The sequence below is a fragment of the Macaca fascicularis genome, chromosome 1, assembly GCF_037993035.2.
Source record: "Macaca fascicularis isolate 582-1 chromosome 1, T2T-MFA8v1.1".
NCBI lineage: Eukaryota > Metazoa > Chordata > Mammalia > Primates > Cercopithecidae > Macaca > Macaca fascicularis.
In genome coordinates, this window is record NC_088375.1 from 139,450,504 (window position 1) to 139,477,846 (window position 27,343).

General features: G+C 42.0%; 1 protein-coding gene across 1 annotated transcript in view; it reads left to right on the plus strand.

The window, feature by feature from the left end:
- Positions 1-26,967, plus strand: part of ALG14 (ALG14 UDP-N-acetylglucosaminyltransferase subunit) — a 307,938-nt gene extending 280,971 nt beyond the window's left edge. Inside the window, exon 4 of the mRNA XM_074001125.1 lies at positions 19,626-26,967. Coding sequence (XP_073857226.1) covers positions 19,626-19,670 — 45 coding nt within the window. The 3' untranslated portion in view covers positions 19,671-26,967. The remainder of the gene's footprint in view (positions 1-19,625) is intronic.
- The last annotated feature ends 376 nt before the right edge of the window (positions 26,968-27,343 follow it).

The window sequence follows — 27,343 nt, forward strand, 5'->3', positions numbered from 1 at the left end:
TATCTCTTACTAATATCTTACTCGCATCTCCCTATATCACTTACGCTGGTACAGAGCATATAGTAACCACTGGACTCTCTCTAATTCTACTTTAGAAATATCTCATGTCCATTTCTCCATATGCATTCCCCATCCCTAGCCTATGAACAATGCCCTCTTCCTTCTAGCCTAGGCTACTGAAACGTACTCCCTACTGGGCTTCCTATTTCTAATCTCTGACCTTTTTAACTCATATTCACAAATCACCAGAGTTATCATGCGAAAACACAGGTCAGATTGGGACAGATCTTGACAGAGAACAAATTCCATAGGCCTTCACATGCTAGCGTGCTAGTTTGTTTTATGCTCATAAATTCCTCCCATCCCAGTTTGTATGCTCCTTTGCAGTGTGACCTTGCTGTTTCTCCCTTGGAGGAGTGGAGTTCGTTTTTCCACCCCCTTGGATCTGGGCTGGACCTGTGACTTGTTTTGACAAATACAATGCAGCAGACATGACCTAAGCGTCCTGAAGCTTAGGCCTAACAAGCCTGGCAGCTTCTGCCTTTGTTCATTTGGAAAGCTGCCCTGAGACTCCAATGCAAGGAAGGCAGTCTGGCCTAGTGGAAGAGGAGAGGCCACGTGGAGAAGAACTGAGGCTCTCTAGCCAGCAACCATTCCCCATCAACTGTCAGACGTGTGAGGGAGGGAGGCCCTCTTAGGCCTTCCAGCCCAGCTGTCACTAACTTATGCAGGCACATGAAGGAGCCCGGGGGAAACCAACGGAGGAATACCCAGGCAACCCATGGCATCATGAGAAATAATAAATCGTTGTTCTAAGCCTAAGTTTTAGGGTAGTTTTTTATTTTTATTTGTATTTATTTATTTATTTATTTGAGACAGGGTCTCACTCTGTTGCCCAGGCTGGAGTGCAGTGGCATGATCTCGGCTCACTGCAACCTCCACCTCCCAGGCTAAAGCGATTCTCCTGCCTCAGCCTCCTAAGTAGCTAGGATTACAGGCGTGCGCCACTACCGCCCAGCTAATTTTTGTATTTTTGGGAGAGATGGGGTTTCACCATGTTGGCCAGGCTGGTTTCGAACTCCTGACCTCAAATGATCCACCCACCTCGGCCTCCTAAAGTGCTGGGATTACAGGCGTGAGCCACCACACCTGGCCTAGGGTAGTTTTTTATACAGCAATGGAGAACTGAAACAGGTAGACTCAATAGGATAGGTATGAAGGTGAGGGAGGAGATGTCTAGAATGACTCCTATAAACTGAGGTTTAAGGAAATAGGCATTGATTTTCAATCAGAATGTAAGCATTAAGAACATATGGGATATGCCAGTAGAGATATCCAGTAGGTAAGTGAATACATGGATCTGGGGCTGTCTGACTTGAGCCATCAGTTTCAGTAATTGGGAGTGGATTAAATCACCCAGGACCACCCAGTAAGTGAGAGGGGGCAGAAGTCAAAGGTCAGAAGACAAAACCTTGGGGAGCGCTAACATTTAAGACTGGGCAAAGGAAGGAAAGCCAGCAGCACAGGAGGCTGTTTTGCAACACAACTAAAAGTGGACAGACTATGTTTACGAGCTTTACTTTTGTTCTTTACTTTTCTCGGGCCTGTCAAAAAAGGAAACAAAAAGCAGTGGAAGAAGCAAAGAAGATACCTGGGATAGTAACGTAAGGAAGTCCCAAGGACCTAATTAGTCATTTTTTGGATGCAAACAAGTCCTGCAAATGCAGCGGGCCGGTGCTTTCCAAGGCCCTGGGGAATCCTTAGCCAAGAAACACAGCAAACTATGCAGAAAAGGCAACTAACCAACCTTGCTATGCATACTCCTCTTTCACCAGGATAGAGAGCTGAGGGGGACCCAAACAAATTCAGAGCAAACTAGACAAACTAGCCACTCTAGTCAATAGCAGAAGAGACAGAGATATGTGCAGAGGCAGCCAAAGAAAGGCGCAAGTCAAAATATACCAGAGCACAGACAACACAGTGAGGACAGAAATAAAGATACACGGCGAGGCGTGCCTCTTGACTGTCCTATCTCTTCTTCACCTCCACATCTCTCTCAGACACATCAGTGTAGCTTTATGGACTCCTGTACTGTGGGAAGCTAGATGATTACATTTATATTTCAGGATATAAGTGTATAATTACACACTTATGCCAGAGTCAGAAACTCCCCATCCAAAAACCGTAACAGTTTAAATTAACAGAGCTGTTGATGCTGTTTACATTATGCAGGGAGAAAGAAAGAGAAAGAGAGGGGGGGAGAGAGAGGTGATCATTGCATATCCCCAAAAGAAACTCAGCTATCTTGGATCTAGTCCCCTAATTGTATAAGTTTTTGGAGATTTTTTGACACTAAGACTGCAGCATTGTTTACAACTCTCTGTCTCTTAACTGAGGATTCAATTTAACAGACATACCTAGCAGCCACGTGGTGCAAGGCTCTACAAGGCACACACAGATGTAGGCAGTAGTGTTCCGGTAAACCAGCACTCCACAGAAAGGGACTTGATTTAAAGCATTTGCTTGTTTTTGTGGCAAAAGTATTCCCACCGTGGCTGATTTCAAGCTACCAGTGGTTTAATAACTGAGGCTCATTAAAATCTTGAATATTTAGCATTCCTGGGTCTAACATTTAAGAATGAGGAAATCCGGCCAGGCATGGTGGCTCACGCCTGTAATCCCAGCACTTTGGTAAGTCAAGGCGGGCAGATCACGAGGTCAGGAGATCGAGACCATCCTGGCTAACAGTGAAACCCCATATCTACTAAAAATACAAAAAAATTAGCCGTGCGTGGTGGCAGGTGCCTGTAGTCCCAGCCCCTCGGGAGGCTGAGGCATGAGAATGGTGTAAACCCGGGAGGCGGAGCTTGCAGTGAGCTGAGATTGCATCGCTGCACTTTACCCTGGGTGACAGAGCAAGATTCCGTCTCAAAAAAAAAAAAAAAAAAAAGGAAATCTGAGGTACCCAAGACAACAAGACAACAGCCAGCACCAAATGTCAACTCTGTGTGTGAAACCATGTTGGTCCTTCCAGCCCAGCTGGCCCTCAGCCAAAGTATGCCCAGGGAAGACCAGCACCACAATCTCCCAGCCAAATCAAAGAATCATGAGAAATGGTGGTGGTTGTTTTAAACTACTACATTTTGGGATGATTTGTTACATAGCAATGGTTAACTGATACACACATAGTACAGATTGCCTGAGGGAGAGTCGGTTTCTAGAGAAGCAGGAGTCTTTTTTGGCCTTCTTCCCTGTTAAGCTCCCAGACCTAGTCACAAGCTATCTGAGAAATTTCCATCCTTCTGTTTGTTACATCAAGACTTTCTAGACACCTGGTACTAAGCACAACCACTGGCAGTTCTTATGCTCTTGCCCCTTTGAACGTGCTGCCAGTCCAACTTTTAATCAGACTAGGGGCTGAACAAAGGAAAGATCATATTTACAGGCAGTTGTTTTAGGAAATTTTGTTTCTTGAAAATTAGGCTTGATGATTTCATCACATGAAAGGAATAGGAAACGCTGCAAGCGAGACTACCTAAGGCAGACAGAACATTTAGTAATGTCCTCCTCGTCTGTTTCAGTATCTCGTCTGGATACTGACGTTTCTTATCTGTCCCGCCATCAGAATTAGACTCCAAATGTCTCTAACTGATTTGTTAAATATTGACTTGACATAGTAGCAAGGAGCCAGAGTCCATTTTTTTCCCACGACACCCCATTCCTAAAGTGAGTATTTTGTGCAGGTAATACCCTCTCTTTCTGAACACTTTTTCAGAGCAAGCCCCAGTTGGACTCCTCTAGGGGATTTTCCTACTAAAGATTTCAAAAATCAGATCTGCCTCTTTGGCCTGTGCACCTTTCTCATGTGTGAAATACTGTTGATTTCAAAGTATCAGGGACCAGGGCAACAGCAACAAAAACTCTTCAAAAAATCCATTTCCTGGAGAAAAGCTAGAAAATAATTATTACAAAAGCCAAGACAGTGTTTTCTCCTGGGAGGAGAGAGAGGGCTAATGGGGGTGAGGTGCCATGAGGGAGAAGCCTTCAGGTCATGTTCTAATACTTACCCAGGTAGTAGGTCACATGCTATTTGGACTATAATAATATTTTTAAGCATCTGTGCAATTTTATGCTCTTTGTGACTGTAGGCTTTATTTCACAATAAGAAAAAATAACCAATTTAAAAGTAATGCATTCTGCGTTCTGATTTCTTATTGTATGAGCTGGGAGCTTGTTAGAAATGAAGACTCTTGAGCTCCCCCGAAGGCCTACTGAACCTACTGATCCCCAAGTGGTTTGTCTGCACATTAAAGATTGAGCAGCACTGACCAAGACTGAAAGACAAGTCACTAGTTCCAAGATATTGGAAAAGTCACATTATCCTTATGCCTATGTCACATCTGTAAAATGGGCATAATAATGCAGATCTGGCCTCCTTTCCAGGCTGCTTTGAAGAGGATGTGAGATCATACATATGAGAGTACTTTGAAAAAAAACAGTAAAGCATCGTATACATTAGGTCTTACTATTACCTTGGGATAGCGTCCTGAAAGAATCAATTGCAAAGAAGAAATTTCTGCCTCTGGTTTCCTGGCAGCTTCGTGCTTCTCAATTCTGCTGTGTCAAAACTTGCTTTCCTCCCTGCCTTGAGGGTATTACCACTTTCACAACAGATGCAAGGTCAGCCATGCCCTTTGCAAGGTCTCTGGAGCAGATTACATCTTTCAAAGGGCACTGGAGTCCCCAATTTGACTTTCTGACAAATCAAATCCACATGTTTGGCTAAGCCTGTTGTATGACAACAGTGTCTGGCCTCACCTGGGCTGAAGCTGAGCTCCAGCAGGAACCGGGAACACCAGGCAGGCATCAGATGCTTTCAATTGTTCATGGCTCTTGGCTTTATTTTATTTTAATGTTTTCGAAGTTTAAAAAAATTTATTTTATGTGCAGAGAGCTAGCAGTGGTTTCTTTTGTTGAGCAGCTGTCTTGGATAATCCATTCAGGGAAGATCATTTAGTCCAACTTGATGAAGGCTATATCCCTTCCATTCTGATGGAAACACGGGTGGCACATATTGAGGTTATATTCCCAGATCAAACCTGCTGGTTTGACCAGACACAGCAAGAGCAAGAACCTTGGCCAAATTTTCTAGGGTAGTTCCAACAGAGCTGCTGATGACACATCTCTGAAAATAGAGCAGTAATTCTGTGCTCTGCACATTGTAAGGACTCAAAAAAATTGTTGATGATGAATATGTGCATTATTTCAAATACGACGTTCAGTTTTCTCAATTTCAAAAGATACTAAAACAAACAAACAAAACAACCACAACAACAACAACAACAAAACAGGTCCAAATGGACAGGTAACTAAAGCACTTATCGGTGAGGCTTGCCTAGGTTTTCTTTCATTAGGGTCCTTCTACTGAGTTTCAGGAGTTGACATGATGTTGATATTTTCAGGATGCAGTACTTAAATGATAGACATTCAGATGTTGTGCTTCATTACTCATTCATCTCAACACATATTGGAAGGCCAGTCTGCACCAGGTTATATACCTGGTTATATTTGTGTTCTGTCCATACAAAATGGGGAGATATGGGGGGTGTGTGTGTGTGTGTGTGAGAATGTGTAATTGTTTTTGATGACCATTTTTTTTAAAAAAGAAAGAAAATAAAGAAAAGAAAAGAAAGGGAAGGTGTATGGTGAAACTGTTGAGGACTTCCCCAGTGCCTATTCTAGAGTTAGGCCCTCGTGGTAATCCCAGCGCTACAAATTATTAGTTGTGAGATTTTGGGTAAGTTACTTAACTCATTCACCTGGATCTAAATGTTCTCATCTGTAAAACTGTGACAAAAACAGGACCCATTTACTGTAAATATTAAAAGTTTTAAACCATGTGCCTGGCATGTGATAAGGGCTCCATAAATGTTAATTTCATGATAAAGAAAGGGAGTAGACATCAGTTTTGGGGGAAAAGAACCCCATCAAACTTGTAAATGTCACTATCATGATTATTGACACTCTGTTGATGATGTTGTGCAGAAAATAATTAACCTAGCAGGCCCCAACTACTGCCCGTGAAAAGGCCGGCTTGCAAGGTTGGCCCTTGGCTGGTGTCTGGGAGAGAATTGAGATTTTGTGAGGGTTCCCACCATTAACTGATAAGAGTGGTTCATTGTGCCAGACTGTTTGTGCAAACAATGTGGTTTGTGCTGAACACCTGCTTTCTAATGGGAAGCCAGAATTTCCATATGTGCTGGCTTGGGGCTGCCTACACGACCAGGCTCCGTTAGAAACCCTGTCTAACGAGCTCCCTTGGTTGGCAACATTTCACACTTGTTTTCACATACAGAACTCACGCTGGGGGGTTAATTTATCCTTTGTGATTTTACTGACAGAGGAGCCTTAGAAGCTTGTGCCTGGTTTTCCCCAGACTTCACCCCAGATGCCTTTTCTCTTTGCTGATTGTGCTTGTTATCTTTTTGCTGGAATAAATCATAGCCATGAGCGTTACATGATAGTAGGCTGAGTCCCGTAAGTCCTCTTAGTGACTCATTGAACCTGGGGATCGGCTGAACTAGTTATCTCTGAAGGAAATATATTTGTTTGGGAAAGAGTGGTATCACAGCATCATCTAATTTAATGTAGGTAAACAAACATATCATTTTCAAAAACTGACTCAGAAACATAGGATCTGAAAACATGTTCTTAAATGAGTAAAGGATAAAAACGCTCCAAGCAGCATTGTATCCTCAGTGACCCTTCTCTAAAATCATAAAAATGTTAAGAATCTTCAACACTGTAAAAATTATACACCGTAGGCGGGGCACGGTGGCTCACACCTGTAATCCCAGCACTTTGGGAGGCCAAGGCGGGCAGATCACCTGAGGTTGGGAGTTCGAGACCAGCCTGACCAACATGGAGAAACCCCGTCTCTATTAAAAATACAAAATTAGCCGGGCGTGGTGGCACCTGTAATCCCAGCTACTTGGGAGGCTGAGGCAGGAGAATCGCTTGAACCTGGGAGGCAGATGTTGCAGGGAGCTGAGATTGCACCATTGCACTCCAGCCTAGACAACAAGAGTGAAATCCATCTCAAAAATAATAATAATAATAATAATAAAATTATACACTGTAATGTATAGATGTATAGAGCAGGGGTGTCCAGTCTTTTGGCTTCCCTGGGCCACACTGGAAGAAGAATTGTCTTGGGCCACACATAAAATACACTAACACTAATGACAGAAGATGAGCTGAAAAAAAAAAAGGCCCAAGCATAAATCTCATAATGTTTTATGAAAGTTTACAAATGTGTGTGGGGCCACATTCAAAGCCATCCTAGGCTGCATGCAGCCCACAGGCTGCGGGTTGGACAAGCTTGGTGTAAAGCAGAAGGCAGCAATGTGATAATTTACAATTTTTAGGTCATTGTACAGTCAAAGCTCCCTGGCTCCCCCTCCTACTCCACACACCTCCCTTTCTACCCCATTCCCTCCCCAGTAGTCTTGATTTCCTTCCCGGTGTCTGTGAAGCTAATTTTGGCATTCAGTAACAAATTCTGTATGGTTTGAGAGTCAAATGTAAATGTATCACATATAGATGTTTCCAGACTATTCTTTCAGCATCAGTTTGAAATATACTCATTCAGCAAGAACTAACTGAATACCTTCTACATGCCAGGCTGACATGTAAAATTATTTGGTTTAACATGAACCCTGCAGTTTTTATTATGATACCACAGAATGCAGCTTAAAAGCCCTTGTTAGGCAAACCTCTCAAAACCCTGTGCTTTATTTTCTGTCAAAAATGATCAACAAAAGCGTGTGTTTGGGTAGTGTTGTGCTGGCCTTTGTATCAAATGAACTAGTCGAGCATTATCTTTTATCCCCTTGATAGAATGCAGATTTCCCACTAAAAAAGCAAATCTTTCATTTTAAAAAGTTGGTTTTTTTTTTTTTTTTTTTTTTGAGACAGAGTTCTTGCTCTGTCATCCAGGCACAGTGGCACAATCTTGGCTCACTGCAACCCCCGCCTCCCGGGTTCAAGAAATTCTCCCTGCCTCAGTCTCCTGAGTAGCTGGGATTACAGGCGTGCACCACCATGCCTGGTAATTTTTGTATTTTTAGTAGAGATGCGGTTTTGCCATGTTGGCCAGGCTGGTCTTGAACTCCTGAGTTCAGGTGATCCACCTGCCTTGGCCTCTCAAAGTGCTGGGATTACAGGCATAAGCCACCACGCCCAGCCAAAAAGATTTAATAAAATGATACTTCTTTCCAGCTGGTTAAATTTAAAACACTGGGGAAAAAAAAGTTTCATGCAAGACTGTTCTCCAAGTCTGGGCTAGAGCAGTTTCATTTGAGAGTGAGCTGATTGCACTGGTATTTAACTCACAGCCACAAGCATTTGTCCACAGAGGAGAGCAGCAGGCCCTTGTAGCCCTCCTGATTTGCCTGACAGTGCCATGAAGATTGCTGTTGTATTACTGCCGCTGGCCCTTCCCTCAGCGCTGACAGATTTCAGGGAAGAGCTGTGCCCAAACTGTTAGTATTTTCCTCTTCAGTTCTCAAATTAAGACATTCCTTGATCTCCTCATGACTCCACCTTCTCTGTTCTTTGAGGGAATTTGGAAGCCTACATTCTATAACTGGCAAAAAAATGATGGAGACAGATAGCAAATGCATCCAGCTGCAAAAGGAAGCAATATCTTAAGTCAAATCAGTATTTATTTACTGAGCATTGGTGCTACCTAAACCCTGGGTCAGGAATAAAAAAGTAAAATGTGACCCTCGCCCTCCAGGAGCATATAATGAGTTTGTATTAGACAAGACATTTTGGTATTAGGGAACAGAAGGCCACTTGGGCTGGCTTATGCAAAGCCAGGAATTTATTATACACAAGGGAAGGAAAGCTTCTGTGTCTTAATGAGGGATAGAACCCAAGAACTGGATGCCAACAGGAACCAGTGTTGCTCTCCTTGTCTCTTGGAGGCCCCAAGTCTCTCACAGCTGCTTTTATTCTGAGCCTCAACTTCGTGCTCACTTCCTGGAGATCAGTTTTATCTGTGGAGATGAGCAGAGGCTGCTTGTTGTACCTGTGATGTCACTCTTCCACTTTTTCTCTGAAAAGAGAGTATTAGCTGAACACTCGGTCACTCAGCTGACAGATGCACTTCCAAGCTTCCCTTGCCGGTAATTGTAGGCATTTACTAGGCTCTAGCCAATGCGATATGGGCAGAAATGGTATGTACAACTTCCAGGTTACACTCTTAAATAGAAAGGAATGGGCGCCTCCTTTCCTCTTTTTCCCTCCTTGCTGCCTGGGTGTGAATAAGATGACAGGAGTTGAAGTCATTGTCTTTAACCTAGGAATAGAATTACAAGTGGAGAATGGCAGAGCAACAGGTGAAAGGAGCCTAGGTCCCCAACTCCATGGAGCTAATGTGATCGTTAGCCCTGACCCAACTGCTTAGCCTCAGACTCTTATATAAAAGGGAAACATGGATCTCCTCTGAGCTAGTATTATATTGGGTTTTTATTGAGGAAGCCAGAATCTGCAACCTAACTTATAAATCTGCTTTCTCTGTTTTTCTACATATAAGATGGCAAAGGACCACCCTCTTTCTTCTAAATTTGTAAGACCTCAGTTGAAGTGACCAAACAAGAAATCCAACTTCAAATGCCCATGTAGGAGGATCGACTGTGACATCTTCAGACTTCTAATCAGCTAAACTTAGAGGGGAGGGTAAAAGAATACAAGCCTAGCTACAGGGGCTGCTGTGGGTGGGGGTAAAGTTGGGGGGTCATTTTCAGCAGAAGGTCATCTACTTTATTGACCATGCTTCTATATTGGGTTTCAATATAGAAGAAATTATTTTAGAAAGAAATTATGCTTAATGTGTAAAAGCCAAGCCTATGCATTAAATGGAATAGTGAGTGAAAAGGAAATTTCAGAAATTGGAAGGGAAACTGACATCTCTCTGTCAATGAATAAAGTCTCCTGTGAGTGAGAAGGTAGACTGGCTGGCTAGGTGGTGATCTTGTTCTCCCTCACAGATCTTCCAAAGCTGCTTGCTCTGTCAAAGAAGATGGCAGTCACAAATAAAGAAAGGCTCTTTAGTGTTCGGAGCTGTGTTTTCCCGCTAGATCCTCAAAACAGACATAATTAGTGTGTTTATATGAGATCTGTTTAGTAGCTAAGAGAGCATTTGAGATAAAAGGAAGGTATCTTAGTCACCTTCCTGCTTTAACAAAATAACATAGACTGGGTGCTTATCAACAACAGAAATTTATTTCTCACAGTTCTAGAGGCTGAAAATTCAAGCTTAGGATGGTTGGGTTCTGGTGAGGACCTTCTTCCTGGCTCTCAGACTGATGACTTCTTTTTGTATCCGCACAAGGTGTAGAGAAAGCAAGCTAGCTCTCTGGCCTCTTCTTATAAGGGCACTAATCCCATTCATTAATGAGGGTTCCATCCTCATGACCTAATAAGGTCCCACCTCCAAATACCACCATACTGGGGATTAGATTTCAACATAAGAATTTCGGGAGGACACACAAATTTAGTCTGTCACATTCTGCCCATGGTCCTGAAAACTCATGTCCTTCTCAAATGTAAAATACTGTTGGTCATTCCATTTCAACAGCCCCCAAGCCCCACCACCAATTTTTAACTCATTCTGGCATCAACTCCAAAGTCTAAAGTCTGAAGTCTCGTTGAAGTATTATCTAAATCAGATATGGGTAAGACTCCACATACAATTCATCCTGAGGCAAATTTCCTCTCCAGCTGTGAACTTATAAAACCAAACAAGTTATGCACTTCCAAAATACAATGGTGGAACAATCATGGGGTAGATATTCTTATTCCAAAAGAGACAAATAGGGAAGAAGGAAAGGCTGACGGGTCCCAAATAATCCCAAATCTAGCAAGGCAAACTCCATGGGTTCTTAAGTCTCCTATCTCTGCACTCTGCCCTCCAGGCCTGCTGGAGAAACAGTCCTGCCTTTGGGACCCTGTGTGGCAGTCTCACCTTCCACACCGCCTGAGGTTGCAGTGCCTATCCTGTGGCTCTGACAGGCAGGGTCCTGCCCCCAGGGTCTTGCTGGGTTGGAGTCAAGCCTGCACAGCTTTGAGTGAGGATCCTCTGACCCGTTGAAAACAAGGTAACAACCTCATTTCAAAACTAAGGAGGCAGCCCTGATGATCTGTGAATCGCTTTCATGGTCATTCTTCCCTTGTCTTGGAGAAGAGTGCACATTTGCAGCTAAATAGCTTTAAGGTACTGTCCTGTAAAATCCAAGACTTCTGACATCCTTCCTTCATTCCTTCCCTCTCCTTCCCCTTCAAGTTAAACTGTCAGTTTATCTCTGGGGAGCTGATTAAATTCATGGTTCACACCTAATCTCCTTATTGAATGGTTTCTTGGCCGCCCACCCTGAGTGTCCCCTTCCAAGCGTGCTTTTCATATTTTTTTGCAATACAGATAGTTTGAGAATTTTTCAGATAATTATGTTCTAGTTCCTTTTGCTTAAAAATTCCATCTTTAAGTCATTTCTCTCTTCTCACATTTTACTGTGAGCAGTTAGGAGGAACCAAGCCACTTCTTCAACATTTTGCTTAGATGTCTCTTCAGTGAAATATCCATTTTATCACTCACAAATTCGGTCTTCCACAAAACACTAGAACATGAAAACAATTCAGCCAAATTCTTTGCCATTTTATAATAAGGATCATCTTTTTGCCATTGTCTGATAATATGTTCCTCATTTCTATCTGAAACCTCATCAAAATGGCCCTTATCATTCTTATTTCTACCAACATTCTGTCCATGATTACTTATATATTCTCGAAGAAGACAAAAGCTTCCTCGAGAGCTCTTCTCTTACTATTTTGAGCCTTCACCAGAATTGACTTTAAACATCCCGTCATGACAATCTTAGCTTCTTCTAGCATGCACTTTGAAATTTCTAATTCCAAAGCTGCTTTGACATTTTTAGGTATTTGTTACAGGAGCACTCTACTTCTCAGTACCAATTTCTGTCTCAGTTAGCATGGACATCACTAACACATTACCACAGACTGAGAAGCTCATACAACAAACATTTAGTTCTCATAGTTCTGGAGGCTGGGCAGTCCAAGATCAAAGACTGGCAGATCCAGTGTCTGATGAAGGGTTTTTTTTCCTCGTTGCAGACTGCCAACTTCTTGTTGTATCCTCTTACGGAGTAACGAGGGCGGGCTTGCTCTCTTACCTCTTCTTATAAGGCACTAATCCCATTCACAGGGCACCATCTGCATGACCTAATCACGCCCCAAAGACCCCACTTCCCAATACTGTCACCTTCAGTATTAAATTTCAATGAGAATTTTGAGGGGACATAAACATTCAGACCATAACAGAAGGAATGTTAGACTGAAGACAGGCACTTCCGGGGTATTGGTGGGATAATTCCCAGTAAATGAAATAAGAGTGGTGAAGGATGCTTTTCTTGATGGGAGCAGGGGGCTCTTTGAGTTCATCCTTGTCTCTCTTCCTCTATTCTCCCTTGCAGCCAGCAATAAGCACTAGAGTGTAATAGTTAAGTGAATGGACCCTGGAGCCCCTCTGAGTAACCTGGGCAGGTCACGCTCTCTGGGCGACCTCTATTTTCATCTATAGAAGGGATATAACATTACTCACCTCACAGGGTTATGTTAGCTTATAGGGAAATTTGTAAAAAGTGCTGAAAACAGTGCCTGCACAGAGTCATGCTATCATAATTAATTAAGCCTCTAATAATGATTACTATTCTTTCATTAAGCAAATGTTTAGTGCCAGGGACAAGAGACCCAACTGAGTTAAGTAACATGCTCAAAGCTTCACTACTAATAATTGGTGTTGCTGGGTTTGACACAAATGGGTCTGACTCTAAAAAATGGGCTCTGGGGAGAATTCTTTTTTTTTTTTTTTTTTTTTTTTTTTTTGAGACGGAGTCTCGCGCTGTCACCCAGGCTGGAGTGCAGTGGCCGGATCTCAGCTCACTGCAAGCTCCGCCTCCCGGGTTCACGCCATTCTCCTGCCTCAGCCTCCCGAGTAGCTGGGACTACAGGCGTCCGCCACCTCGGCCGGCTAGTTTTTTGTATTTTTTTAGTAGAGACGGGGTTTCACCGTGTTAACTAGGATGGTCTCGATCTCCTGACCTCGTGATCCGCCCGTCTCGGCCTCCCAAAGTGCTGGGATTACAGGCTTGAGCCACCGCGCCCGGCCCGAGAATTCTTATCAATGTCACCACACACCCTCCCTTTCTTCTTACTTTTCTTCTTTTATTACAGTCATCACAGTAATAAAAGAATTAGTCCTTAAATCTAAGAAGCATATACAGTCAATTGTAATACAGCGCATTACATTCTATTATATAGATTAAAAACTAAAAGTCATGGGAACCCAGAAGTATGTATTTACCCAGATGGAGTAGGAGGACAAAGAAGGTTTCTTGGAGAACATGACTGATGAGCTCAGTGAGAGACAGACAGATAAGACAGAAGAGGACCATAGAAAAAATGGTTTTCTGGATACAGCTGCTTTACTGAATTGCTAAAAGCAGGCCACTGACTAGAACACAGAATATGAGAGCCCTTTTTTCCAACCTAGTTGTCAGTGAGACATTCTATGTGAAGAGGACTTTGTACACTTAGATATTTGGAGTTTATTCTGGAAGCACAGGTGTGTTCCGTAATAGAAAGGCAAGGCTGGTTGTGCAGCTGTCCTTGGGCGCATGTGGTTCTGCATGTGGTTCTGGTTAAGTAAAAAAGACCTAAGAACAATCATTTTGACTTTTTCTGAATTAGTTCAGATAATAAAACTCAAGCAGAGAAAACCATGACTTTCAAGGCATGATCTTTGTCTGTCTCGCTGCTGTCTCCTCAGAGTCTAGAAAAGAACCTGGCACAGAGTAGACACTCAGTAGATATTTGCTGAATGACTAAATTGGATAAAAAGATGTGTGCATTTTAAGAGCAGCACTTGGCAAACTTTGTTCATCCTTCATGGGCTGATGCGGACTAGAACTGTATTTTTGGCTTACACCTGAAGGAGCCAACAAGTTATTAAGTTATATATTAACCAGTCTTTTGGATGGTTGTATAAATGACTCAGCAGTCCTCAGGAGGTAACATTGTAACCTTAACTTATAAATAAGTGGACACCTGCTTTGTATTCAGAACCCAGCTAGGCACCAGTAAGGAACAGATATAAAATATAATCCCTATCCCATGGATTTAAGATACTATGCAACCAGGTGTGGTGACTCATACCTGTAAACCCAGCACTTTGGGAGGCCGAGGCAAAATGATCACTTGGGACCAGGAGTTAGTAATATCATGAGACCCTGACTCTACAAAAATATAGAGACCTCATCTTTATTAAAAAAAAAAAAAATTGTCAAGCACGGTGGCTCATGCCTGTAATCCCACCACTTTGGGAGGCTGAGGTGGGAAGATCACAAGGTCAGGAGTTTGAGACCAGCTTGGCCAACATAATAAAACCCCTTCTCTACTAAAAATACAAAAATTAGTCAGGCATGGTGCATGCACCTGTAGTCCCTACTACTCAGGAGGCTGAGGCAGGAGAATCGCTTGAACTTGGCAGGTGGAGGTTGCAGTGAGCTGAGATTGCACCACTGCTCTCCAGCCTGGGTGACAGCAAGACTCTGTCTCAAAAAACAAACAAACAAACAAACAAACAAAAAACCAAAAAAACATGAAACAAAAAAGAAAAAAAAAGAAACTAGCTGGGCATGGTGGTACATGCCTGTAGTCCCAGTTACTCGAGAGGCTGAGGAAGGAGGATTGCTAGAGCCCAGAAGTTTGGTTACAGTGAGCTCTGATTGAGTCACTACACCCCAGCCTGAGTAACAGAGCAAGACCCTGTCTCTGAAAAAGAAGAAGAAAAAAAAAGGCGTAAGGCCAGATGCAGTGGCTCATGCCTGTAATCCCAGCACATTGGGAGACCAAGGCAAGTGGATTGCCTGAGCTCAGGAGTTTGAGACCAGCCTGGGCAACATAGTGAAACCTCATCTCTACCAAAAATACAAAAAATTAGCCAGGTGTGGTGGCACACACCTGTGATCCCAGCTACTTGGGAGGCTGAGGTGGTAGAATCACTTGAGCCTGGGAGGCAGAGGTTGTAGTGAGCTGAGATTGTGCCAAAGCACTCCAACTTGAGTGACGGAGTGAGACCACATTTCAAAAAAAAAAGAAAAGAAGATGTAAAGATGGGAATAGCACCCATGAAAAAAGAGTGGTCATTACCAAAGTTAATCATGTGATAATAACTAATGGTGGTTTAACTCATACGTGCCAAGATAAGAATACACAAATAACTGGGATATAAGATAAATAACTGAGAGTTAGAGTTAGTGCTATGGTTTGAATGTATCCCCCAAATTTCATGTTGGAAATTTAATTCCCAAATGTATATGTTGATGAAGGTAGGGGCCTTTGGGAGGTAATTTGGATTAAAGTTATCAGGGTGTGGCCTCTATGATGGGACTAGTGGTTTTATAAGAAGAGGAAGAGAGATGTGAGCCGACATGCATATTCTTGCTCTCTTGCCATGTGATGCCCTCTGCCATGTTATGACACAGCAAAAAGATTCTCACCAGATGCCAGCACCATGCTCTTGGACTTCTCAGCCTCTAGAACCATGAGCTAACTAAAGTTAGTCTTTCTCTTTTTTTGGAGACAGTGTCTCACTTCATCACCCAGGCTGGAGAGTGCAGTGGCGTGATCTCACCTCATCGCAACCTCTGCCTTCTGGGTTCAAGTGATTCTTGTGCCTCAGCCTCCCGAGTAGCTGGGATTCCAGGTGTGTGCCACCACACCTGGCTACTTATTTTTGTATTGTTAATGGAGACAGGGTTTCACTCTGTTGGCCAGACTGATCTCGAACTCCTGATCTCAAGTGATCTGCCTGCCTCGCCCTCCCAAAGTCCTGGGATTACAGGCATGAGCCACTGTGCCCGGTGGTAAACTTCATCTTTCTGTTGCTATAACAGAATACCACAGACTGGATAAATTATGAAGAAAATACGTTTAGTTAGCTCACAGTTTTTTTTAAAGTAAGTTTAATTTCACCTTGGGAACATATATTTAGAAATAATAACATATTATCATTTAAATCCCACACAACCTTATTTTACAAATGAAACAGCTGAAGCTTACAAAGATCATATAAATAATCTACCTGAGGTCCACAGCAGACAAACTCAAGGCTGTTTTCTTAACTCCTACCCTGTACTGCCTACTTTATTTCAAAACTTTCATTAAGAATATGTTCCAGAGGACATGATGTCAGAGGGAAACAAATCATATGTACAACTGGCCCATGAACAACATGGGGATTTGGAGTGTGAACCCCCTATGCAGTTGAAAATCCATGCATCACTTTGGACTCCCCAAAACCTTAACTACTAATAGCCTAGTGTTGACCTGAAGTTCTTACCAATAATGTAGTCAATTAACATACATTCTGTATGTGATGTACATTATATACTATATTCTTACAATAAAGTAAGCTAAATAACAGAAACTGTCATTAAGAACATTATAAGGAGGAGAAAATATATTTACCATTTATTAAGTGGGAGTGGATCATGACAAAGGTCTTCATCATCTTCACATTGAGTAGGTTGGGAAGGTGGAAGAAGGGGAGTTGGTGTTACTGTCTCAGGAGTGGCAGAGGCAGAAGAAAATCCACATGTGTAAGTGGATGCATGCAGTTAAAAAAATCCATGTTGTTCAAGAATCAACTATATATAAAACCATTATACTTTCTGAAAATAATTAAGTAGCTAGGTTTCTTGAAGTTTTTTTTTTTTTTTTTTTTCCTGTTTCTTTTTTTCCTTGTCTTAGTCCATTTATGCTACAATAACAAAATATCTGAGACTGGGTAATTTATAAACAACAGGAATTTATTTCTCACAGTTCTGGAGGCTGGGACTCCAAAATCAAGTTGCCAGTGGGCTCAGTATCTATCTGGTGAAGTCTGTTCTCTGCTTCCAAGAGGGCAGCTTGTTGCTGTATTCTCACATGACAGAAAAGCAGAAGAGCAAAAGGGGCCGAACTCTGTGTGAAGCCACTTTTGTAAGGACCTTAATCCTGTTCATGAGAGAGAAGCCTTCATGACCTAATCACCTCCTAAAGACCCCCACCTCGCGGATCACGAGGTCAGGAGATCGAGACCATCCTGGCTAACCCGGTGAAACCCCGTCTCTATTAAAAAATACAAAAAACTAGCCGGGCGAGGTGGCGGGCGCCTGTAGTCCCAGCTACTCGGGAGGCTGAGGCAGGAGAATGGCATAAACCCGGGAGGCGGAGCTGGCAGTGAGCTGAGATCCAGCCACTGCACTCCAGCCTGGGCGACAGAGCAAGACTCTGTCTCAAAAAAAAAAAAAAAAAAAAAAAAAAAGACCCCCACCTCTTAATACTATTGCATTGGAGATTAAGTTTCAACATGAATTTTGGAGGACACATTCAGACCACAGAATTTCTGCTAAGACAACAGTAAAACCAGGCAATTCAAAGGAAAATTTTAACAGCTGAAACTGATTTTTTTTTTTTTTTGGCATTTGGAATAATGCCTATAAATCACACCCATATCCTCTTCAAGCTGAGAACTGAAAGCAAAAATTGCTCAAATCAGTTTACAAAGAAGTTTCTCTAAAAATCTTTTGGAAAGAAAAAAAGACTTTTAGGTGAGGCTAAAATAGATATATTTTTAAATTTGTGATCATGATCCAAACTATTTAAAATACAAAGTTGGAGAAAGAAATGGAAACTAGTATAGTGGCCAATTCTAAATACACAAAAAAGAATGGAAAAATTCTTTCCTATTATGTTGACCACATTCCTTCTCTGAATCATAAAGCTCTCAGTTGAACAAGTATTATAATCAGTGTTTATTTATCTAAAATGGTTAGAAAATGTACCCACCTACGTAATTTTATTTTTCAGGTGAGTTATTAGATGCACCATTCAAGAATTTCTATTTATAAATCACCTCAATACTGAACTAATCTGGTCTTATTTTAACCTTTAATTCAGAAAATAAAGACAGATGGGGTTTTCAGGATCACAGATCCTCATTGTTCCTCCTTTCAGGCCAAAATCCTCATAGCCCTCAAAACCCCGCTTCATCTGGTCTCTGCCTACCCTTCCCACTTCATCCTTCTCCTACTTGCTCAATGCCCCCAGCCACTTCTGTTTCTTTCTCTGTTTCAACCTCATTCTCTCAATACATTTGCCCTGATGACGCCCTCTGCCAGCAGTGCATTTCTCCCTTATCCTCTCAACATTCACATCTCTGCTTGAACATCACCTCCTCCCCAGACACCCTCTCTCAAGCAGCACACACACTCCCCAGCATAGTATCCATTCACTATCTTCACAGTGCTCTTGACTCCCCGAAATAGTCTTCCTTATGCTATTGCTTGACTATGGCCTGTAACCCACCCCTTACTAGACCAAAAGCTCCTAAGGAAGGATTTTTTTTTTTTTTGAGATGGAGTTTCGCTCTTGTTGTCCAGGCTGGAGTGCAATGGCATGATCTCGGCTCACAGCAACCTCCACCTTCCAGGTTCAAGTGATTCTCCTGCCTCAACCTCCCGAGTAGCTGGAATTATAGACATGCACCACCACGCCCAGCTAATTTTTTGTATTTTTAGTAGAGACGGGGTTTCTTCATGTTGGTCAGGCTGATCTCGAACACCTGACCTCAGGTGATCTGCCCACCTCGGCCTCCCAAAGTGCTGGGATTACAGGTGTGAGCCACCACACCCGGCCGGGAAGGATCTTAACCCTTTCACTTACCGTTGTATTCCCAGGGCCTGGAAGAGCCCCGTGCAGGGCTGGCTCTCAACAGTGAATAAGTCAATTTCATGAAATAAAGTTCACCAAATGATATGCCTCTAAAGATGCTTTAGAGCATGATATGATATTGTTATCAACTTATTTGATATTCATTTGGTAGATTGTTAAAAGATACACTTAGGCACATTAAAATGTTACAGAGTTTATCTGGGGAGACAGCAGTTCACGAACTGGGCAGTACAGATTGGCAAGGGGTTCAGCATTCCACCCAGGGAGCATGAGGTGAAACATTTATAAGGTGTTTGTAAAAGCAAGGCCAAAAAAAAAAAAAAAAAATTAGACAGGTTAAAGTGAAAAGTCCCTTTGGCCTTATCTAGAAGTTAGTTGGTGATTTCTAATTGGTCAAGTTTGTTTCATTTTAGTGCTTACATTGAGTTGGGTTTTAGTTTGCTGAGGCACTGGTGCTGTCTCAGTGGACTGCTTCTCAATTAATTATTTTAACAAGATAAACATTTATTGAATGATTACTATGTATAAAGTGTGGGGGATACAATGTTGAACAGAATGGTTCCTGCCCTCCTGAAGTGAATCATCTAATGGGAACTTAAAAAAAAATTATGTTACTTGAGTTTTCTGTTACTATATTAGTGTATTTATTTATTTATTTACTTACTTATTTTTAGAGACAGAATCTTGCTCTATTGCCCAGGCTGGAGTAAAATGGCATGCTCATAGCTCACTGTAACTGTATGGCTAATTTTTAAATTTTTTTGTAGAGATGGGGTCTTGCTATGTTGCCCAGATTGGTGTTGAACTCCTGACCACAAGTGATCCTCCCGCCTGGGAACCATTGCACTTGGCCAATGCTTTTAATACTATGGAAATAAATGTCTATTTTCCAGGCGTCTTCACTACCAAAAAGTAAACATATTTATTTTAAGAAACAGGTGCTAAGCAACTTTCAGCATAATCTGGAAATACTTTCCTTTGTCAGAACAGTGCTACGTGATGAAATTTAGACCGTTAATAAACTTTATTCCCACTGCCTCAAGTAGTGAAAAGGAATTGCATTTCAATAGGGTCGTTTCAGAGTGAACACTGTTTACAAAGGAATTAAACTGCATTAGTATTTTGATACCATCTTAAATTATCTAAGGTTTTTGATAAGCAACAAAGACTGGAATGTGACACTGGAATGTGAGTCATTCTGCATTTCAAAAGATTGCTGAGTTGAGATTCTTGATGTTAACCCTACTTCTTACAAATAAAAGCTTTTAAGCTGTATCCTTACCGAAGTCAAGAACACAAATTATTATAAAGAAGCTAAAACTGAGTACCTGTATTTGACAGAGGTATTATAAAAGGCAGTGGGGCCTGGAACTTTTTGATCCTCTTTCCCTTTGATAATAAATAAATGTAGAATCCTGTCCCCCCCAAAAATGTAGGTGAGTACATACACACACAAAAATAATTGCATAAAAGTCTTGTGAAGGTTATGAGCTCCAGAAAAGACAGCCCTGACTGGGCCCTCTCCTCTCTTCCAGAATTCCCTTTTGGGACTGCCAAGTCCTGTGGCTGCTGTCAAAACACTGTGTTTTATTGTTAACAACAAATTTAGAGAATCAGCAATGTCTTTGAACCTGAATGACAATAGATAAAATCAGTGAGGTATTCCCAATTGTTTCAAGCAGGAATAAGGCAAGGAGAGAGAAGAAACAACACACACACACACAGAGAAAGAGAGAGAGTGAGAATAAATGAATATGCGAATGAGGAGAGAAAGGACAGCTATCATGAGAAACAGAAAGTGGCAGGAGGAGTTTTAAAGGGAGAGGTGGTCTGTCTTCCTTCCCCACGTCCAGAACTGAGCAGTTCACTCCCTCAGCTCCTGCTAGCCCCTTCCACTCCCAGAAGTCTCATCTCTTCAGCTCTCCTGGCCCCTGCCTTTAGTAACTCTATAAATTCGCCTTTGCTTCTCTCAACCCAGCTATCTACTTGTTAAGGACTGCCCCCTTCTCAGCTTCCCTCCACTGTAGATGGTTTTTCTTTCTTTCTGGTTTTTTTGAGACAGGATCTCGCTCCATCGCCCAGGTTGGAGTGGAGTGGCAGGATCACTACTCACTGCAGCCTTGACATCTTTGGCTCAAGTAATCGTCGGGACTACAGGCACACACCACCATGCCTGGCTAATTTTTGTATTTTTAGTAGAGATGGGGTTTCGCCATGTTGCCCAAGTGGGTCTCAAACTCCTGGGCTCAAGTGATCCACCTGCCTTGGCTTCCCAAAGTGCTGGGATTACAGACATGAGCCACCGCCACCTGGCCTTATAGATGGTTTTCTAAATCTGCTCCCTCCATGTCTTCACCGACTCTTCCCTTCCTTACCCCAAAATGTGATTTCTACTGGAGCTGTGGCCTTGAGGCTTCTCCATGAGAAGGACCATATTGAAAAATAAAAGGCTCTTTTCCTTTCTGCACTTAGCTTGTATGTTTGTTCACCTTTTTCCTTAAAAACTTTCGTCTTCCTTGTTTGCTGAGTTCATTTTAGTATTATTTGTACTTGTTTGTGGTTTTACTCACTTTCTTTTTCTTTTTCTCCAAATCTCTGAGCCACCCCAGAATCTAACTCTTGCTTTTCTGTGTTCTTTACACTTCCTGTCTGAGGAAATACAGATACATAATGACATCATGTGCCAAGAAAAACATAGGTTTCAGAAGCAGAAAAAAACCCCTAAACTCTAATTCTGATCTTAGTGCTGTGTGACCTTAAGTCACTAACCTCTCTGAGCCTTGGTTTCTTCCTCTAAAAAAAAAATGAGGACAATAATGTTTCCTTCTAATTGTAATTTTGAAGATTAAATGGGGTAAGATTTGTAAAAATGACTAAGTGCTCATCATATTATTCATCAGACAAGCATTTGTTGAACATCAACTTCATGCCAGATTCAATATAAGATCCCAGGGAATGATGCAGTGAAGAAGGCATCGTTTTCTGCCCTAAATCTGCTCACAGACTAGAGAGGGGCATGTAAACAAATAAATTACACGACACTGTGTCAGCAGCAACAATAGGAACATTTACAAAATAGAAGGGACACACAGAAAAGGGGCCGAATAAATCTCATGGAGGTTTGTGAGACAAGGAAGCCTTCTGGGAAAGGTGATATCTGAATTCAATTTTGAAGAATAAATGTTAACACATAGAAGCAGAGAAAACAACATATTCAAACATACCTCAGTGTAAAACAGCATGGCCAATTCGGGGCTGTTTCTAGAATTAAAGCACAAGGTTGGAAGTGACGGAAGACAAGATTGGAGAGGTAGGGAGAGGCCAGATAATAGTCTTAGTAATAATCAAGCTACTAACACCCAATTATTGAGAAATTACCCTGTGTCAGGCACTGTGGCATAATTAAGTACTTTGCATATATGATTTTTAAAAATCATCATTATAGCAACTCTGTAAGTCAAAGAGCTTGGGCTTGGCATGTGGCCAAATGAAGAGCCACTAGACTTTTAAGTAAGGTAGTTATGATCCCATGCATATTTAGAAAAGCTATTAAAGCATCAGATTTTTAAAAATTGTGGTGAAATATACATAAAAATTATTATCTTAACCATTTTTCAGTGAACAGTTCAGTGGCATTAAGTATATTCACACTGTTGTGCTACCATCACCACCCATCCATCCATAGAACCCTTTCCATCTTGCAAAACTGAAGCTCTGTAGCTATTAAACAGTAACTCCCCACTACCTGGACTCTTCATCCCCTAGCTGAATCGTGCAGTATTTGGAATACTACATAGTATAGTAGGATGGAATCACACCATATTTATCCTGCTATGACTAGTTTATTTCAACTAGCATAATGTTCTCGGTGTTCATCTCTGTTACAGTATATGTCAGACTTTTTTCCTTTTTAGGGAAATAATATTCAGTTGCATGTATATACTACTTCTAGTTTTCTTTTTCACCCACTGATGGACACAGGTTGCTTCTACCTCTTGGCTACTGTGAACTCTGCTGCTGTGAGCAAAGGTATACAAGCATTTCTTTCAGACCCTGCTTTCAATTAGGTTGGGTATATTCCTAGAGGTGTATGATAATAGTGTTTTAATTTTTTAAGGAACTGCCCTGCTGTAAGGCTTTGGAGATGAATCAGAAGGAAAAGGCTAGGGCAGGATGCCATTTTCTGGCAATAAGAACCTCAGTTTCAAGCTGTTAGGAGTGGACGAAAGGCAGTGTAGTTGAGCAATTGACAAGACTTGGTTCCTAAATTGATAAGAGGGAGGTAGATATTCTGAGTGACTCTCTTGTAGGATAGCTTCAGATTTTGAGGGGCCTAAAGCTTATACAAGTTTAGGAACCCTCCTTGAGAAAAATAAAAATAAAAAACAACAGATAAAAAAATCAAGTGCAGGACTCTAAAAAGGCCCGTGGAAGTGAGCGGCCTTGCAATACACACTGGAGAGAGAAGAGCTTGTGCAGTGGGCATCATCTTTATTTGTCCCGCCAGCATCTTTTCCCTTGTTTTCCTTTGGGGTTGTGCATCTTCCCTCTCTCAGCTCCCGTGGTGCTGGCCGAGCTGCTAACTTACCTCCACGCCTGCCTCAGGCACATACTCTGACCTGCCAGCAGGGCCTTCCTCCCGGTAGCCGCAGTGATTAGCATGGAAATAGGCAGGTGACCCCAAGCCGATGAGACTCAATTTTGCGACTTTTGTTAGAACTGTTGGGAAGTTTTTCACTTAGAAGGTTAGGATGTAAGCCTGGACCTTCCAGTGGTCAATTTCACCCCCGGTGGGTAGGGCTGAGGGAGTTAGCAGAAGAGAAAAGGTATGTGGAGACATACTGGTTTGTCAAGCCTTTGACTGAGTCCTTGAATCTAGCCACGCCCAATGCTACATCTCCTTGACTTTTATGTCACATGAACCACTAAAGTCCACTTTTTGTCTAAGTCAGTTTGACTTTGTTTTCAGCTTCCATATCTGTTTACCATAAAGAACTGTGGTGGGTCCTGTTTGGGTCATGTGCCTCCTTGGGCCCAGTACTGGGCCTAGCGGGGGATAAGGTAATCCCTTTGAAAAGTCCGCCACATGCTTGCCTCTGGTGGAAAAGGTGGCACACGATTGATGTACTAATAGTATTACCTGGAATAATTGGTGAGCACTCTCGAATGGGAGGGGGAAAAGGAGCAGATGTGCCTTACAAGAGCAATTTCAGGGAGCTTCCAGACAGCTGAACCCATGGAGGTTCCTGAAGTGAGGCGTGACAGAGAGGCCATGGCAGTTCTACTCCCCTTCTCCCATACCTCACCCTATGCATCTCTTCTATTCGGCTGCTCACATGTCTTTTGGAAAAACTGATTTCAGATGAAGATGGGCAACAACAAAGGATCACTGTCAAATCCAATACAAAGTTGTTGTTATAAAGAGAAAGATGTAAAGGATAGGAGCTTTTTTTTAAGACACAGCCTCACTCTCCTGGAGTGCAGTCTCCCAGTCTGGAGTGCAGTGGTGCGATCTCAGCTCACTGCAATCTCTACCTCCTGGGTTCAAGCGATTCTCTCGCCTCAGCCTCCTGAGTAGCTGGGACTTACAAGTGTGTGCCACCATGCTGGCTTTTTGTATTTTTAGTAGAGACGGGGTTTCACCATGTTGCCCAGGCTGGTCTCAAAGTCCTGGCCTCAAGCAATCCACCTGCCTCCCAAAGAGCTGGGATTACAGGCGTGAGCCAACTGTGCCAGGCCAGGGGCATGTTTATAATAAATTCCATAAAGCATCCCCCCTTGCCCTCTCAAAAAAGGGTGACTTCAGATTCTTCAGGGGTCTGGGAAGCTGGTTTGTTGAGCAATCATTCTAAACCAGGCCTGGTTTCAAATCCCAACTCTGCTGTCTATTAACTGTTTGACATTGACCGAGTTGTATACCCTACTAAACCTTAGTTTTTGATTATAAAGTAGGAATAGATAATATGGATTATTACAGGGTTATTGCGAGTGATGCCTGTAAGTGAGGTGACTATGATTTAGCATCTCAATGGGACACTTTTGAGGGTGAAATGAGCACACTATGAAGGGGCTTTATCAGGACTGCCTGAAACAAAAAAATATTAATAGTGCCCTTTCACTCTCAAAATGCCCCTATTTGGGTGAATTTTGATTTCACTGCCTGTTATGTGCCTCTAATAGTGCTCAGCACATAGCAGATGCTTAAAAGTCTCTTAGCCTCTGAGCCTTTTAGGGTCCCTTCTGCCTTTACCGTAACTTATCCACGCCTTTGTGGTTCTCTTTAATTCTCTGGCATTGTGGACTTGTTAGAGGAACAGGGTCCTGATCTAGACCCCAAAAGAGGGTTCTTGGATTTCACACAAGAAAGAATTCAGGGTGAGTCTATAAAGTGAAAGCAAGTTTGTTAGGAGGAATAAAAAAATGGCTACTCCAGACTCAGCAGCCCCTTGGGCTGCCGGTTGTCCATATTTATAGTTATTTCTTGATGATATGCTAAACAAAGGGTGGATTATTCATGCCTCCTTTTTTCAGATCATATAGGGCAACTTCCTGATGTTGCCATGGCATTTGCAAACTGTCCTGGCGCTGGTGGGAGTGTAGCAGTGAGGATGACCAGAGGTCATTCTTGCCGCCATTTTGGTTTTGGTGGGTTTTGGCCCACTTCTTTACTGCAACCTGTTTTATCAGCAAAGTCTTTATGACCTGTATCTTGTGCCGACCTCCCAGCTCATTCTGTGACTTAGAATGCCTTAACTGTCTGGGAATGCAGGCCAGCAGGTCTCAGCCTCATTTCACCTAGTCCCTATTCAAGATGGAGTTGCTTTGGTTCACAGGCCTCTGACAGACTTTCAGGGTGTATTCTCCAAAACACTTTATATTATTATTTTCGTGGCAAGATGTATGGCAACATGACCCACAAATTTGCCTCTATGAAAAAATACTTTTCTACAACTCTCCAACTGCTTTTAATTAATAAAAATTTGGAAAGGTTGAGTTGACCTCCGTAACAGCATTTATTTCAATTCAAAGTGTTCTGCATATTACAGAAGGTTCCAGGGAAAGTACTTAAGATTGCTGGGCCACACCCTGGTAGTTAGTTTGTAATGTGACATTTTACTTAAACTGAGCATTTGCTGACACATTCTAGTGTTAGAACTTGGTCAGGATTTTTGAAATGTATCCTAACAGTGACAAGTTAAATACCATAATAAGAAAACACACAATTCAATAAAAAGTAGGCAAAAGATCTGAACAAACATTTCATGAAAAAGATACACAGATGGCAAATAAATACATGAAAAGATGCTCAACATCATTACGTATTAAGGGCATCAAATTAAGGGAATTCAAATTAAAACCATAATGAGATACCATACTCCACATGTATAAGAATGACTAAATTTAAAAGGACTGGCCTACCAACTGTTGGTAAGGAAGCAGAGGAACTGGAACTCTCATACACACTGGTGGGAATGTAAAATGGTACAATTAGTTTGGAAAAAGTTTGTAGTTTCTTAAAAAGTGAAATATACATCTTTCACATGATCTAGCCATTCCATTTATAGGTATTTATGGGAGAGAAATGAAAGCATATGTCCATACAAAGACTTGTACATGAATGTTCATAGCAACTTTATTTGCAATAGCCAAAATCTGGAAACAACCAAAATGTTCATTAATAAGGGAATGGGCAAAATCACTGGTGTATCCCTACAGTTGAATACTACTCAGTAATAAAAGGAATGAACTAATGATACATGCTACAACATCAGTGAATCTCATAATAATTTTGCTGAGTGAAAGAAGTCAGATAAAACAGAGTATACAATGTGTGATTCCAATTATATAAAATTCTAGGAAATACAAATTAATGTATAGTTACATAAAGCATATCAGGGGTTGCCTGGTGGGGTGGAGAGGTAAGGAAGGCTGGGAGGGAGGGGTTACATGAGGAAACTTTTGGGTGTGATGAATATGTCCTTTGTCTGTTGTGGTGATGGGTTTTTAAATAGGTGTATCTATGTGTATATGTGTGTATCAAACTGAACACTTTAAATATACTTTGTTATATCAATTATACTTCAATAAAGCTGTTAAAATTGTCCCAAATTTTAAGTTTTTCTCATTTTATTCCATAGTGTCACAGTAGGTAGTCAGACGTGAGCAGAGCAGGAGAGGGCTCCTCGCTCCCACAAGGAATGTCAGGCAACCATCAGGTGGTCAGGCAGTTGTTAAACTGTCTCTCTAAAATAATAATTGGTCACAGCCGGCACCAGGGAAAGGCAGTCTCCCAATGGACAGAAAATACCTAAAACTGGCGATCAGTAGCTTCTGGATAAGATCTTAGGAGTCAGGCGAGTGGGCTCACAGGTGTGCACCAAGAGCCAAATAGTGGCATTTAACTAGTACTCATATATGACCTTCCTCTAGGAACACTCGACTAGTAAGGGTAGAATGCCTCAAGTGAGCATGCGTGCAACTTCAG